Genomic DNA, 16,087 nt, shown 5'->3' on the forward strand with positions numbered 1-16,087 from the left:
CAAGTCCAGAGAAGGACCACAGAGATGATTAGCAGGCTGGAGCACCTCCCCTATGAAGACAGGCTGAGAGGGTAGTGTTGAGCCTGGAGAAGGCTCCAAGGAGACCTTGTAGTGGCCTTCCAGTACCTGAGGGGGGCCTACAGGAAAGCTGGGGAGGGACTTTTTACAACAGCATGTAAGGATAGAACAAGAGGGAATAGTTTCAAACTGAAAGAGGGTAGATTTAGGTTGGATTTAGGTTAGGAAGAAAATCTTTATTGTAAAGGTGGTGAGGCACTGGAACAGGTTGCCCTGTAGATGTCCCCACCCTGGAAGTGTTCAAGGCAAGGTTGGATGGGACTTTGAGCAACCTGGTCTAGTGGAAAGTAACCCTGCCCATGCAGGGGGGTTGGAACTAGCTAATCTTTAATGTCCTTTCCAATCCAAACTGTTCTATAATAACCTGTAGTTCCTTTGGTCTTCCACTTACCTGCTGCCTGGTACCTGGGGAGAGATTTTTATGGAGCTCCATGCCCAGCTAGGAAGAGCCAGGCAGTTGCAGTAGGTAGCTACAAACTGTGTTGTAAGGCTTCTGCATGGAGAGGAGATGATTGATGCTCTCAAAGTACTCTGAGTCACCAGGCTCTAACACTCTGTAGACGGATAATTTTTAGAGATTAATCCACATAAGTTGAATTCTGGACCACTCCAAGCTATTTGATAAATTTGTGAAGAATAAAAACTGTTTCATCAGTGGTGCAGGGAATGTGATCTATTCTGGGACTCTGGCTTGGATTGCATACCCATACAAGCTGGTGCAAATACTTGTCCCTTTTTTCAGACCCTTCATAAGAGGCAGAGGATTAGCAGGGCATCATCCCATGGCGTCACCTGGTACCATGGGTGAGTTAATACAGATCTGGTGCCCATTTGTTGCTGGTGACCTCAGCATAGCATCATGACTTCTCTCCTGCTCTCCCCTCGATGCATCAGTTGCACAAGAGGTGGGGAGAAGAGGTCCATTGCAGGGCTGGGTAATGTGTGTCATGCTCCCTCAGATGGGAGGGGATTGAGGAGGGGATGGGTGAGAAGGCCCTCAGCCACCATGACCCATGAGTCACAGCCTTGGCTGTTCCCACTTCTAAAGTGACTGAATCCTCAGGTTGGTATGTGTGGGCTACCAAAGAAATGGACAGGGTGGGTTTTACTTGGCAGTGACCACATCAACCAGTCTAGCCATCTCCTTCTGACAGGGGGCTACTGGGCAGTAGTGGAAGTTACAGAAGTAATTCATTTTTAGAAGTTATTTCATATAATTTTTGAAAGTAAACGGTGTAAGTACATTGTGAATTTGGTTACCATAAGGTTACCACAGAATCCTCTGGGTCACCAGGTTATTTTTAATAGCTGTACAATTGGTGAAACATATCAGGTAGGATCCTGCAAAAATCTGGTTTTGGACCTGATTGATGTTCAGTATTTTAATAAAGGACATGAATGACAAAATAAGAGTACATACCAGCCCACATGTAGAACTCACAAACAGATGAAGGTGAGAGGAGTGGTGAGCATTTTGCAGGACAGGAATCAAGTCTAAAATGGTCATGCAGAACTGGAGAAAGAATCAGAAGTTAAAAAGATTAAATTCAGTGAAAAGGATTGTGTTCAAAAAAGAGAGATCAAGCGCTGGAGCACAGGATGAGAAGCAGCTGACTGCAGAGCACATCCACAGGAGAGAGCTTTCTGCTCCACTCCTCATTTTGCAGCAAGACTCGGGTGTGATCTCACTCCCCTGCTGGGCAGTGGCATGTGCTGGCTCAGATGGCTGCAAAAATCTCCTCAATCTATGTAGTAAAACAGAAGAGGAGTCAAGAACATGGCACTTCTAAAAAGAAATTCAAAACTGCTGGGTTGGAAAGGATCACATTCCTCACTGTGCAAAGTTCTGAGCCCAGTTCTAAGCAAGGCATTTACTTATCTATAGGCAATACAAAAGTAAAGAAGAACAATCAAAATAAAAGGCATCATCATAGCAGTGTTTTTCAGAATACACAACTGAGATGGTTGGAGTGGTTTGGATTTGCTTTGGACCAAAGAGGAGCCCAAGGGCCTTCCTAGAGCTGCGTTTTTGTGCTTCTGTGGCAAAACCACCAACAGAATCATGCAGTGCACTGGAGGGAGTAAAGAGATAAAGTGCAATTGATGTTTTGATTTCTTAAACCAAAAAGTATTGACCTGCCCTCATGAGCTCAGTAAATAGGCATAACTAATGTTTTACAGCTCACAAAACAGAAATGTTGGTCCAGATACCTTCTGTCCTAAGGCAACAGTCAGCAATACCCATTACTTGTCGGAACAATCAGCACACCCTTCAAATGTAGTATTTCATATTATGAAAACCAAGAGATGAGACTGAAATTTGGGAGTTGCTCGTTCCCTCTCTCATGCATAATACGGCAGAACAGTTTCTTTGGTCACCAAAAACTTCTCTCTTATGTAGTTTTGAAATATTTTTATCAATGAAAATAAGTTAAGCCATTTAAATATCTACGTTTTAGAAGGGATTTGGAATATTGGTCTGGTTGGTACTGGTTTTAGTTAATATAATTCTATACAAGTTAGTTGTGCTTAATTTTTCCTTTGTTTTCCTTGTCCTAATTTCAAATATATTGTAATTTTCAGTACTGAAAGAATAAGTCAGCTCATTTTGCAAGTTGAACATAATCATCCTGCTTCCTTATTTTTCTTTTTAATGAAGGAGTGGAAAAAACCAGAAAATAAATGGGAACATTGGGAAAAAAGCTTGTAACTGTTTTCCCATATGTGCATTTGTGCTTGATGTGGTTTAGTTCTGAGTTTATAATCATAAAACCCTTGAGAAGGAGATAAAGATTATTCCAGAAGGGAATCCAGGGTTAGATCACTGGTTCCATATCTGGCGAAAAGACTAAATTCTAGTTTTTGTTAAATATGTAGCAATTATTTGGGAACTCAGCACTTGATCAGCACTTGAAGTTCCAAAAACCCATATGCACAGAAAAAATAAACTTTCTATGTCTTTATTGGCAAAAAAAGAAACCAATGGGGTTTGCCTTATTGCATGTTTTTTTTAAAGTAAAAGAGTAGTGGAGTATTTGCCCTGTAAATTAGAAAAAGGAAAGGGGTTTCCATGAAAAAAATCAAGGCCTTTCCTATCTTACATGTATTTTTTTTCTAGTTCCCTAAACCACAATGACTGTCGTCATCCTTTTATTCCATTAGTTGCATCCCATTCATCAATCGTTTTCTGAATTGTCAAGAGAGGTTCTTGCAGAGTGATTCAAAATGTCATGTTCCCAAAGACTACCCATTATGTCAGAAGGATTTTTAGTCAAAAGAATTAGAATAGGCTCTGGTAGAATTAGGCCTACGGTTGCTTTTCAGGAGTAGCTATAATTTTTCAGTAAATACATTATTTTATTGTGCACAGGGTGAATGGCCAACAAATCTGTGAACTTATGTTTCAGATTATCAGGAAAGCTCTAACAGAGGAAAAACAAGTATCCACAAAGACATCTGCAGCAGATCTTGTGACAGAAACCGATCACTTTGTGGAAAATTTAATTATTTCAGTTCTGAAAGAGAAGTTTCCCTCCCACAGGTGAGTACCTATAGAAAGAAACTATCAAGGACCTTTTTTTTCTTTAAGAGCTGTATATCTGTTTGGCATTTAAAGGGAAATGTTACAAGTTTATACACCTCTCTTACATGTTAACCTATTGCTGTTGGACACTTTCATAGGACTTTTATTTTTAAATGTACCACTTCCCTGTACTTAATATCATATATTTTCTAACAGTTAGGTTTCATAATATATAAATTTGATAGTAATATTTCCCCTGTAGGCCATGATGTGTAAAAGTGTCATATGAATCTCTGTGACTTTCAGAATACTGGTCTGCTCTCAATTGTGTAAGGATTATGCTAAGTATATCTATCACAGTATGGCTGAAATTAGTGACAGCAAAGGTGCCATCCTGCACACCTTTCCTTCACCTTGTTTTGCCATGACACGTAAGCATTTGCCAGATCAGGACAAGTATCATATTTAATCACATTTTCCTTATGTTGCTTAGAATCCTAAACTCAATGTGAGGCATGGTTGTTATTAATCAGGTTGTTAATAATCATTTAATGCATGTACTAAATACTATAAAAATACTATTTGGGGTGTCAACCCAAGGTTTTTCAAATAGATCAGGTTGTTGACTTCTCTTTAATTATTACGGTCAGTTTGAAAATAGCAACTCCTGGCACATGCACAGAATGCAGAGAGGTTTCATATTAGTTGGCTAGGTTTTGTTTTGATGCAAAGACTCTGCCATAAATTTCCACGTTTTACTTCAGTCCACGAGGATAAAACTCATCTTCCAGCAGGGCCAGTGCAGAGCCTGTGCATCCTTAAATACCATATGACTTCCTTCTCACTGAGTGCCTCTCTGGTGGAGATGAGCCTTGCAGTCTAGTGCTGCACAGAAATCAACAAAGATGAAAATCTGGAGAGCTCAGCTGCTAATCTGATTGTTGGACATGCTGCTAGGGGGAAAAAATAATAATAATTTTTAAAAAAAGGCAAGCAACACACTGTAGGAAGGAGCAGAAAGAACATTATATACCAAATATGGCTTTCTAAATATATGTTGTGTGTGATCACGTATTGAAGCAGGACTGTAGAGCTTACTGGGTGGCTCTTGGCTGCAGTTCTCAAGAGAGAGCCAGGCTTTGCAAGCCTATTATTTGTATAATATTCCTTCTATTATTGCTGCCTCTGCTCTTTTCTCATCGCACTCTGGGATTTTTTCCTTGAACAGCCTGGCAGAGAACATAAAATGTACACATTTCACACAAAATGAGAGTCATCAGAAGCACTTGAGTGACTTGGAGTGGGAACAAAAGTTGTAAGGTCAACACAGACCCAGGAACTCAAAAATCCCTGGCTTCATTAAGTCTGTACAGTTAACTTCTGACTTTATAAGCAAATTAAGGAATTGCCATTTCTCCAAGGCAATTATTTTTTTGCTGATACTGGTTGTTGATTTTGGTTGGAGTTTGTTCAGACAGTGAATGCATGTAGATTAAACAATAGATTAAAACTGGATTTGACTAGACTAGATTAAAACCCTTGCAATGAGAAGTACACTGTAGCAATCAGGGTTTAAATTAAAGTGCGATGAAAACATTGGAAGATCATTTACATTTTGTTCAGTCTTGCCCCTAATCTGGCTGTTGAAAGCATTGCTGAAGATTTCTGTTATTTCTATTTCTCTTAAATAATCCTGATTCTTAAGTTCTCTGAATCAAAAAATGTATCTTTGGAGTTATATAAACAAGAAGGATCGCATTAGAATCTGTGCCATTTGCACTGTGGCAGTGATGAGTGTTGAGATACTGGAAATGTACTCAGAAGTAAAGAGAAATATTAGGAAAACCTGTTAAAAAGTTAATTTTGTCCCATGTTTCTTGCTGCTTCTTTCTGCCTGGCTAAGTGATCTGTATCGTCCTCATTCATGCTTCACTGAAGGTTTCATCTTTGCCCACTCTTTGGCACTCTGACACGCTTCCAATGAGTCTGGGATTCAAAAGGATATTTTTTCTGGTAGATCTTTGAGTTGTGGGTAGGCACAGTCAGAATATCAGGGGCTACTGGTTTAAAAAGGCTCTCCTAGCATTGCCAGTTTTATTGTTACACAAGTTGACATCTTTGGTGTTAGATGTGGCCTTAATCCTGTAGACATTAAAATCAGGACACAGGCTTTACGTAGGGTGGCATCCAACTCGAGCTGCCCGGATTTCTGCCCTCAGACCCCCATAAGGGGATAGGTGAGGGACACTCCCTGTCTGAACCTCCTGCTCTCTGCTGGGTCTCACTCCTGCTGCTCTTCATGCTGCGCTACAGTTTCCCTGCAATGAATTTCAGAGTGGCACCGTGGTATGAACAGATGCTTGCTCAGGCAAGGCTAGAATTGCTGGACTTGTTTCCAGTAGGAGAAAACTTTAATCCAGATTTGAAGAGAGGTCAATCAGAGCTGGTGTGCTGGCATATTAAATTACCTACTATAATAACATGGCAACCTCTCCCACTTCTACAATTTGGTCTCCAGTACTTCAGGCTGAGTGTTTGACTTAGTTTGCATGTTTTTACAGGACAGAGAGCCATGGAGTAACACCTCTAATGTTGGCCTTGAGGGGTACCCACAGTACCCAGTACTCTGTAACAGCAAGGGGTTTATTTTAACCTATTAGTCCAAATTTCATAAAATGTGCACCTAATCTCTTCTACATTCAGTTTGGTTCTTGAACATCAAGGCTTTATCAATGGCACTGCTGTGCCCCAGCTTCATTTCTTTATGTGAGGACTGCAGCATCACACCCTGCTGTAAGGAGAAGGTGAGGGAAAGACAATACTTGAGGGCAAAACAACCTTACACAGGAACACTCTTTTTCTGAAAGAGCTGCCCATTTCACCTTTCTTTGGCAAGACAACAGCAACAGCTCAGGCTCTGTCTGGGGAAGCTGGCAGACAACTGAAGCAGAGGCATAACTCATGGGGAAGATGAACACTCTGAGATGGGATGTGAGGTGCTCCATCTGCAACATAAGCTTCCTCTGCAGCCAGCAGCACAGCTGAATCATTTGGTTGGGTTTAGGTGCTAATTACAAGATTTGTAAAAGCAAAAGTCAAACAACACAGAACCCACAATCAAAATAATTTAATATTTAGAGCAAGGAGTCTGCAAAGAGCTATGTTTGAGAACTATATACTCTTCTTCAAGTCTTTCTTGTTTCTCAGTTGCACACTAATACTTTGTCCTTCCGCTGCCACCTTAAATGGAGATGAAAATAGTAACAAACACTTTCATCATAGCATGGGGGCCCATAATGCCATCAAAATAGTCCCTTTCTACTGGTGGAAAGGCTAAGTAGCATTTGGAAAATTCAAGAAGTCTCCTCCTATGCTGTCTGCAGAACATTGTAAGGTTGTGGTTGCAAGCCTTATGAGGTATGAAGCAGCATGTGTTGAGGGCCCAAAAGGAAATAGCTGCAACTCCAGTCCTAGTGAAGGAAATGTTTCTGCAAAAGACATTTTATCCTTAAATTATCCTTTTTTTTTTTTTTTTTCTTTCTTCTCTGTATTTTCAAGAGAAGCTTTTTCATCTTCAAGCATTTGCAGAACTCTGAATTCCACTACCAGTTGTTCAAATGTGAAACCAAATGCAGGATTCAGTACTAGCTGATACTACACCTTCTGTACAGAGAGAACTGTATTCAAATTTTTGAGAGTAGCACCTGCACAACAGTTACAGAAACAGACCCTGAGCAGTTCATGGGAGATCAGGTATAATTAAGGTCAGCAGTAAATGTGCCAGAACTCGATGTTTGTTTCCCGGGGGGGGGGAAAAAAGCATATTTACTAAAAGAAATTGGGACAGAATAAGAGAACAGAAGATGAGCTCAGATTTTATTGTGCGCCTTGTGCATCCAAACAACTAACAAAAACCCATAATTTGTTTATTTTCTCTGGGTCATGGAAAAAAGAAAGTTCAGCTTTGTAAAAATTTTAATTTCCTGACTCAGACTACTGTAACAAAATTCAAGTAAGAGAGATTGTGGGTTTTCTAAGAGTGCATTCTTTCTTCCTCACTGAATTTGACTGCAAAAGAGAAGCAGCTACAGTTTGCAATTTATATTACTTACTGCAAGAGAGAGGCCTAACCCATAAAAATACATTCGGCATTAAAGAAACTTATAAAGGTCCAGGAATGACAGTTCAGACCTGTTTCTGCATTCATTTTCATTACTTTCCTGATGGTATTTTTGGAAAGTGCATAGGAGTTGTGTTCTTTTTTACCAAGTAAAATAGAAAGCTATAAATTTGAGAACTGTCCTTTAAAGTTTCTATGAAACTTCTCCATTCCCAAATGAAAAAAGCAATATGTGTGTCTATACATACATTTGTACATATATACCTTTGTACACATATGTATTTATACAAAAATTACACACGTGTGTCTCTATATGTACACATAGGTGAAATATCTCTTCCAAACCAGAAACATGGAGTTTGACTCCTCAGGTCACATATCTAAGCCAATTTTCTGCAACACTTGTTTTACTTCACACCAAATGCAGGTTTATTGCAGAAGAATCCACCGCTGCTGGTTCAAAATGTGTCCTCACTGACAGTCCAACCTGGATTATTGACCCTGTTGATGGAACGTGCAACTTTGTGCACAGGTAAGTGTGTACAGTGAGCTAGGAAATACATAAAAAAGCAAAATGTAGCTTCTCACAAATCCTCCCTTCTACTTATAGGTGTTTTACTGTGGCAGATTTGTTCCTTTGACTCATAAATAGGAGTCACCCCTTTATCTTTTCATTCCTCAGTAGTGTATGTGAGGGAGCATGTGCTTGTGCTGGGGAGAGCTCTATACTGTCATCTAAAGGGGAGCTGAAATTTTTGCTGATTGCTCAATGACCCAAAGCTCTTGACTTACAGCTCATTTACATATAAGTGCACATTAACGTGCAGTGAGTGGAGCTGAACTGAAGGAGCAAGGCAAGTGGCCTAACACCTCATGTGGTTGTTACCTTTTAGTAGTGGTGTTTTCTCCATTTCAAATACAAATGCTTTACTTTTTCTGGCAGGTACAGCCATTGCATGTATGCAGAGCAGAACTGGAAACTAAGTCGTATATAGATTATTTTGTTCTAAATTTTCATAATGCCTCTCTGCAAAAAGAAATGTAGGGTTTGTTACTGCAAAAATGCAGGAGTTTAATTGATCATGTGAGTGTTAGAAGTTGTATACTAATGACTGCTCATAATACTTCTACTTAAAAACTTTAAATATGTTCTGCCTTCTAGTTAGTGACTTAACTGCAGTTATAATTAAAAACATAAAAATTCCTTTACTTTTAATGCCATTACATAGAATTCAAGGAGATGTAGGGGAGTGTCATGTGCTGGTGTTTTGTGCAATTGAGTGAAATTTTCTCTTTCTAGCAGTTTTTTCTGGACCTTTACAGCCCTCCTTAAAACCTGTTTTTTAAGAAATTAATTTATTTCAGTGTTTAAAATGCAGTAGTTATAATTTAATCAAAAGCACCACATTAAAAACATGATCATCATCATTTTGACAAAAGCTTGACAGGGTGCTGAGCCACCTCATATAAACAATAGTATTATCTAAAAAGCTTGGACCAAGTGATCCTTGAGGTCCCTTCCAACCTGGCATTTTATGATTCTATGAAAAGAGAGGGTAGAGGAACTGGTTTCTCCTTATGTTGATGTGAGCAGCAAGATATCTCCATGCTGCTTAATTGCTATCTCAGATGCTTGAGCTTGAATAAAATTTGCTCTTAAAAGTGTTGGCTTGTTATAATAACATTAATTATTTTATAATGGATAATTCAACTACACTAAAGCAAAAAGATCACTAAAATATACAACACTTTTAGTGTAAAAATGCTGTTATCTTCATGTATTTATTTCTTGCCCTCTCCAATATCAAATTACATTTTTGAGGAACTGACAAAGTTAAAGAGGCTGACGAGGGAGAACCACTACAATGTCAGCAGCATTTTGACACAAGTAAAATCACAGAGCTCCGTGTGGGGTTTTATTGCCTAAGGGAGTTGTATAAGGCATAAGTTAAGAGATTTTTCATCGACAATGCTTAAATATCTTGTTTTTCACAGATTTCCAACAGTGGCAGTGAGCATTGGATTTGCTGTTAACAAAGAGGTATGAAGCATGTTCTTTAAGATGGGTTCCTGAGAGCTGGTTAGAAGCCTCAAAACTATGTGGGAACTTTAAAAAAATATTTTGTTTAAAAGAATCAGCCACTACTCAGGTTTTTCCAGGCTTTTAAAATGTATTTGGTCATATCCTACTTGTCTAAAATCATAGTCCTGTGAAACTTACTTATGCAAACTGGCAATTGCAAGACAATTCTTACAAATTATTATAAATGTTATAGGATTAATGTGGGAGAAAGAGGGAGTATTTCTGTGAGTAGGGTTTTATAAGACAAAACAGTAAGGAGTTAAATATAGTGCTGCCTGTTCATAATTTAAACATATCTCCCAGTGTTCTTATGTTGTTATTATTGCTTCTTTCCTTTTAGCAGTATCTGTGAAAGCTAACTGCTGTGATGAGGCAGATCAGAGCTAATTTCTGTGAAAAGTGCAAACTTACAGACCTCGTTCATTTAATCTGCCCTTGTGGCTCTCTTAATACAGTGAAATAGCTGTATTTCCCATATGAGAGCTTGATTAAACAGCAGGAGGAAAAGTACCTCGGCTCCTTATGTCCTGTTCTGGGTTTTCTAGCAATACTCATTCATACTAGTGCCTTTTCTCCAGATGTTGCCAGTTTACATTTTTATATATACAGAAGAAACAGCTATTCAGATTGCCAAGGAATGTACCTCTTTCAGCCTAATGCCACAGTTTTAAACATATATATATATATATATCTTTAAGTGAAGCCAGCAAGAATTCTGTGCAATAACAACGTAGGTTTCAGATGTGCTAGTAGCTCTGACTGATTTGAACAGAATAATGATGTGTACTTCTCTAGTTAGACTTTTCAAACACAGAAACTGCAGAGAAACACTTCCATGCGTTTCTGAAGTTTATTCATTCCCAAAGGACCTTTTGAATACTATATATTATTACCAGACAGCTTTCTCTAATATTTATGTTTTCCAGAACACCATCCTGATTTTGATGGTACATATTTTGGGTTATGTAAACTGAACAAAACTGAAACAAAAATAAAGAATTATGTTAAATCTCCCTCGGTAAACAAATGTGGAAGGCAGAAAAAAAAGTAGTAAGCTGGAGCCAAAATACACACAGGGGAACTGGTCTGAATGTAAGCCTTGAAGAGTACTGAAGAAATTCCTGCAGATGTCTTCAGGGAAAGTCTATTAATAGTGTGTTCCTCAAAAAAAACCCCTTGGTGTAGATAGGACCTCAGGGTAGGGAGCAAGGACAATCCATTCCTTTCAGATTGTCTCTGTTGTACACCAATGATTATTCACATTTAATGGAGGAGGGCAGCAGCATCAGATTTTGAGTTTAGAACATCTGAGATGTTTGCTTGATCTTGTTACCAACTTCTGTGACCTTGGGCAAGTCACTTAATTTTTGCCTATCTGTCCACCCCTAAATAAAATATTGCTAATAATACTTACCTATGGGTGATTCTGGGAGCTCATCATTGAAGTTTCTTAAGTGCTTTAAAATCTTATGGTGAAACCTATTGAAGAAATGGAAGTGTTAAATACCTAGGGTTTAAATCAAGGGTCAAATTGTAACCCTCTTCTCATTGGCAGATACACTCCCACAAACATTCCAGTGTCACTCATTCTGAAGCTTTCCTTGAGGGTCACAGAATTTGCTATTTCTCTTCAAACTCCTTCTCTTGGAGTCCTGTGACTTCTCAAGATTCTCACTTCTACTGTTAATAAAAGGATTTTGCAGAGAAACATTTTAACAAATGATGGGAGTGTACTACCTTGGTTGAAAAGGCAGGCAAATTAGATGCATCATGAAAGGAGAAGTGCATATAAAAGCATCCACTGTTAATAAAAAGTGTGCCATGACTTCTGACTTTGGGTGCCTGACTGCTCATAGCTATGTATGTGGGGCTGCAAATGTTCAGGGTCCAGCTGAAGGCACTAGGACTGATTCTAGGTGTGACTGTTCAGAAGTGGAAGTAAAGCATTCAGAACCTGGCCTTAGAGGGCTTAGATGCTTTGAATAAAAGGATATAATTGAAATTGAAGTCAGCATAGTGTTTAATCCATTCAAATAAGAGTTCAGAAGATCACAAATAGATTGTATTAACTTCTCTTTATAAACTGAACTGATAAATTATTTATATGACCTATATCTCAATATCACAGTAATAGTAAAATTATTCAAGTTTATTAGCATCAATATAATATTTGATTACGTGTACCAATTAAAATATTGCTGATCTTTCTGCCATTAGTAGTTGTGTATATTTATGATGAGTAATTTGAGTTGCATTCATTTCTTTCCTTTTCAAAATCTTAAAGCTTGAATTTGGTGTAATTTACCACTGCACTGAAGAACGATTATACACTGGTAGAAGAGGTCAAGGGGCATTTTGTAATGACAAAAGGCTTCAGGTATCAAAAGAGACAGGTTGGTCTAGATTTTGTTAGAACTCTAAAAGGAATATGTTAATTTTGTTTCAGAGTTGTTGCAAATCATCATTAGGATAATGGACATCATTATCCTGATGGAAAGTATTTCACGTGCATGATAATTTTGTTGTTATGTGTTTGTTTTTTTCCTGAAAAATCACAGCTTTCCTCATTTTCTTTTTCAAATCTACATCTGAATATGAACTACTTAAATAATCCTAAACTATTTTGCTTCATAACCATTGTTTACAATAAGGAAGAATTAGTAGATTCACCAGTCTCATTCCACCTGTACGCTGGCATAAGTTTTTATGAGCAAGATGCAATGAGAATGGTGAATCAAATTCAGAGTACCCTGGTGGCCGTTATTCACTTATTTTCCAATAAACTTGTACATAATAAAGTGTATTATGTCTGTAGGCATACCTGGTAACAGTAAACTAAAGGATGCATGCTTCGTTAGGGTTTTTTTAACAACTTGCTTTTGTGTGTGAGGTATATTTCAACATACAAGTACCTAGCAACAGTCAGTCGACGCACTAACAGAATTCTTTTATTGGTAGATCAAGTCATAGATCTGTCTGTTTACCTAATGATAATAGATAATAAGAATCAGGTTTGCTTAGAGAGGTTTTCTTTTAATCAATCAAAATGCAGAGGAGAACGTAACACTCAGTTGTAGACAGAAGGTGGTATGTGGTACAAATGTACATCACTGTACACAGGAGACGGTAAAAATTTCACCCCAAAAAGAGATTTAATTAACAAATACAGTAAATTCAAGCAACTTAGTGTACAGATTTAGCATAATGTCCAAAGCAGACCCTGCACCAAAACTTCCTCAGAATTTGGGGATGTTTGGCTGTTCACCTAAACTAATAGTTGGCTGAGGTCTCTGTATTTGGAGCAAATTGTAAGGTCCTCTTAAGATTTTAATCCTTGATTATACATCACATTTTTGTCAGTGCTCAAATATCTCATATTCCATAAAAGCCCACACTGGCAGAAACTATTAGGAAAAACTAGGGCTGCACACAGTTGGGCTGGCTGAGCTGCTCTTGAAATGGCCTCACTCACTTTTGCAGTCAGAGAGTTCTGGTTTCCAGTTGAACAAGGAAATTTTGACACATGCCAATTTTGTCCTCCTTTGTTTGGACATCCAGTCTATGTGGGTGTCTAGAACAGAGTGTGAGGGAAGTGAACCTCCCAAGTGCTTGAAATTTCCCTTTGTTTTGAGGGACTTCCTTCAGTGGTGGGAGCAATTTCACCAGTGAAGATGGACCTTCTTTAGCTTTGCATGTATTGATGTTTTAAGTGTATAAAAATCACGGTTGTTCTTTTCCTGTAAGGACTGTGGCTTCAGTGAAATAAACCAACCCTGGAAGAGAGGGTGTGTTTCCCTGTACCTACCACTGGAACTCAAGTAGCCTTCACTGACGCTGACGCGTTGGAGACCTAGGCTGTCATGTTACTTCATGCTTGGTTTTTTTTCAGGAAGTGTGACTGCTGAATAACATTGATCGATGCTACACATTCATTGTTCAGAATTTAACATTTGAAATCACAGTCCAGGCAAACACTGTTCTTTGTCAAGGCCAAATTTTGAGGAGGTCTGGTGTGGGAGTCCATGCAGTCAGGATAAACTTAAATGAAGGATCCATCTTCCCTTTGATCTTGAGTAATGTTACTTCTTATGCTTAGATTCAGTTCAGGCTTTACATGTGCTAATACAGTAAGTTAATTTTCTTTTTTAAATCCTCTGTGGTCAACAGAGCTAGTCTCTCCCCCATAAATCTATCTTATATGACTGTTAAATCTCTTCTACCAACCCTCTTTATTTTTCTGGCCTTTGTCAGAGTGAGGAGTAGTCAGTAATTTTTTGTCCTGTACCTTGAATTCCTAAAATCATTACTTCTTGTGACCAGCCAGCTCCTTTTCCTGAGCAGAGACTTCCCTCTTCCTTGCCTTAGTCCCTTCGTCCAAGTCTTAGCTGTAGCGTTGATGAAAATTGAAGAGATCCATTTATGCATTAGAAGTATATTTAGTAAACTCAAAAGAGCAACTGTCTTAGGCATGACCTAGCTATGACTGGTGAGAATGCTTGGTGCATTTCAGCAATGAGGCATGCATTATATGTTCTGTAATTATAAACTGGGTCTGTTATGCAAAAAACTCTGAGGCAGATTGCTTTCACTATCCAGAGTGTTCAGCGGTGGCTGAACAGGTATCATGCAGTGTGCCTGGATTGGTGTTCCTCTATTTTAATACAGTAATTTAAAGAGCGATTGTTAAATCTGTGTTCCTGCAGTTAAACTTTGTGATTCCTCTGTAACTTTAAGTCTAATTACATACTCATTACTCACCAACCATTTATCACATTGTTTGAATCCATAGTTTTCCTCTGCAATACTAAATTTGTTGGTAGCCTTTTTAATGAAGTGATGTTTCACTCCAGCCTAATTTGCTTTTGAAAACCTCCTTGCTACTTCTGCTAAGGATCTTCAACTTATGCAATTACCTGTAATAACCAGGTAGACATTCCCCAGCTGAATGAATGCCTAGCCTTTAGCCCAGGGTAGAAAGTAGCACATGACACTTGGGCAAAGCCAAGTTAATAACTAATCGACTGCTAAACCTTTGAGTTTTGTCATGCCTTTAACGCCCAGCTGGCACAGCAGGAGCAGGGACACTTGGCGTTTGATCAACCATCTCCACCTACATTGGCATTCGCCTGTTATGTGCTAGCAATATTCAGATCTCACGTGAGGACTGCTTCAACACCCTGCAAGTCACTGTGAGTCTCTCCTCGCACTGTACACGAGGCCAATACCCTCATCTGCTGTAGGTCAGAATTGCCCTTGCTGAACAGAGTACTGAAATAACATTCATATATTATTACTAACTAAGGTACTGCTTTAGTTTGTGATAAGAAAGGGTGTTTTTTCAGTCATAAGGTGTTTTCAGTCTTTGAAATGTCAGAATGAAAGGGGAGCTGTTACTGGATGACTGGTGATTTAGGTAGAAACTTTTCTTTCCTCTGACTTTATTCCCAAATGTTTATCATTTGTTAACAAATTACATTAAAATTCACAATTCGTGTTTTCAGGTATGATCAGATTAGGATCATTAATAATTGCTAGATCACTGGGTTATTTTTAGTTGATTGCTAATGTTAGTGAATTTGCCAAAAGCTGACTGGTCAATGAAATAAAAAAATGTATGGAAAGAGAAGGAATGTAAGAAGGCATTGTTGTTTTTAATCTTCCTGTTATTTTTTTTAAGTGTGTTTAGATCAGAGCATTTGCTGTCAAAAATCTAGTCCTGCTTGAATTTTTATGCAAAGTTTTCAGTTATTCTGTGAAAGAGTTTGGGGGTAAAAAAAGGGACATCAAAATTGTTTTTCTGTGAGAAGTCCATTAGTGTTTAATTTGAAAACAAAATTCCAGAAGCTGTTAAATTAATGGAAACAACTACCTACATTGCAGATATCTCGAAGGCCTTAATTTTAACAGAAATCGGTCCAAAACGTGACCCTGCAACTTTGAAATTGTTCCTTGGGAACATTGAGAGATTGCTCAAGGCCCAAGCACACGGGTAAGATATTTTACAATGTAAAATATGTCTCACCTCTATGACCAACAAGCAAGGAAACAAACTTTAAAAAAGCCAACGAGGTCGCACGCTTTGTTACCCCGAGCGCTCACAGGCATTTTCTGCTTTACGTCCCCGTGTCCCCTTCTGATGGGGTTTAGGATCCGTGTCATTGGGAGCTCCACCCTGGCTCTGTGCCATCTGGCAGCAGGCGCTGCAGATGCCTATTACCAGTTTGGGCTGCACTGCTGGGACTTGGCAGCCGCCACTGTCATCATTAGAGAGGCAGGGGGGGCC

At 38.7% G+C, this 16,087-nt stretch overlaps 1 protein-coding gene across 1 annotated transcript in view; it reads left to right on the plus strand.

Moving 5' to 3' along the window:
- The first annotated feature begins 878 nt into the window (after nt 1–878).
- IMPA2 (inositol(myo)-1(or 4)-monophosphatase 2) overlaps nt 879–16,087 on the plus strand; it is a 17,090-nt gene continuing 1,881 nt past the window's right edge. The window contains exons 1-8 of the mRNA XM_010006937.1: nt 879–882; nt 1,345–1,411; nt 3,449–3,619; nt 8,149–8,253; nt 9,717–9,762; nt 12,089–12,197; nt 15,685–15,793; nt 15,952–16,075. Coding sequence (XP_010005239.1) covers nt 879–882; nt 1,345–1,411; nt 3,449–3,619; nt 8,149–8,253; nt 9,717–9,762; nt 12,089–12,197; nt 15,685–15,793; nt 15,952–16,075 — 735 coding nt within the window. The remainder of the gene's footprint in view (nt 883–1,344; nt 1,412–3,448; nt 3,620–8,148; nt 8,254–9,716; nt 9,763–12,088; nt 12,198–15,684; nt 15,794–15,951; nt 16,076–16,087) is intronic.

Source organism: Chaetura pelagica, unplaced genomic scaffold (assembly GCF_000747805.2).
Source record: "Chaetura pelagica isolate M959 unplaced genomic scaffold, ChaPel_1.0 scaffold109, whole genome shotgun sequence".
Classification (NCBI taxonomy): domain Eukaryota; kingdom Metazoa; phylum Chordata; class Aves; order Apodiformes; family Apodidae; genus Chaetura; species Chaetura pelagica.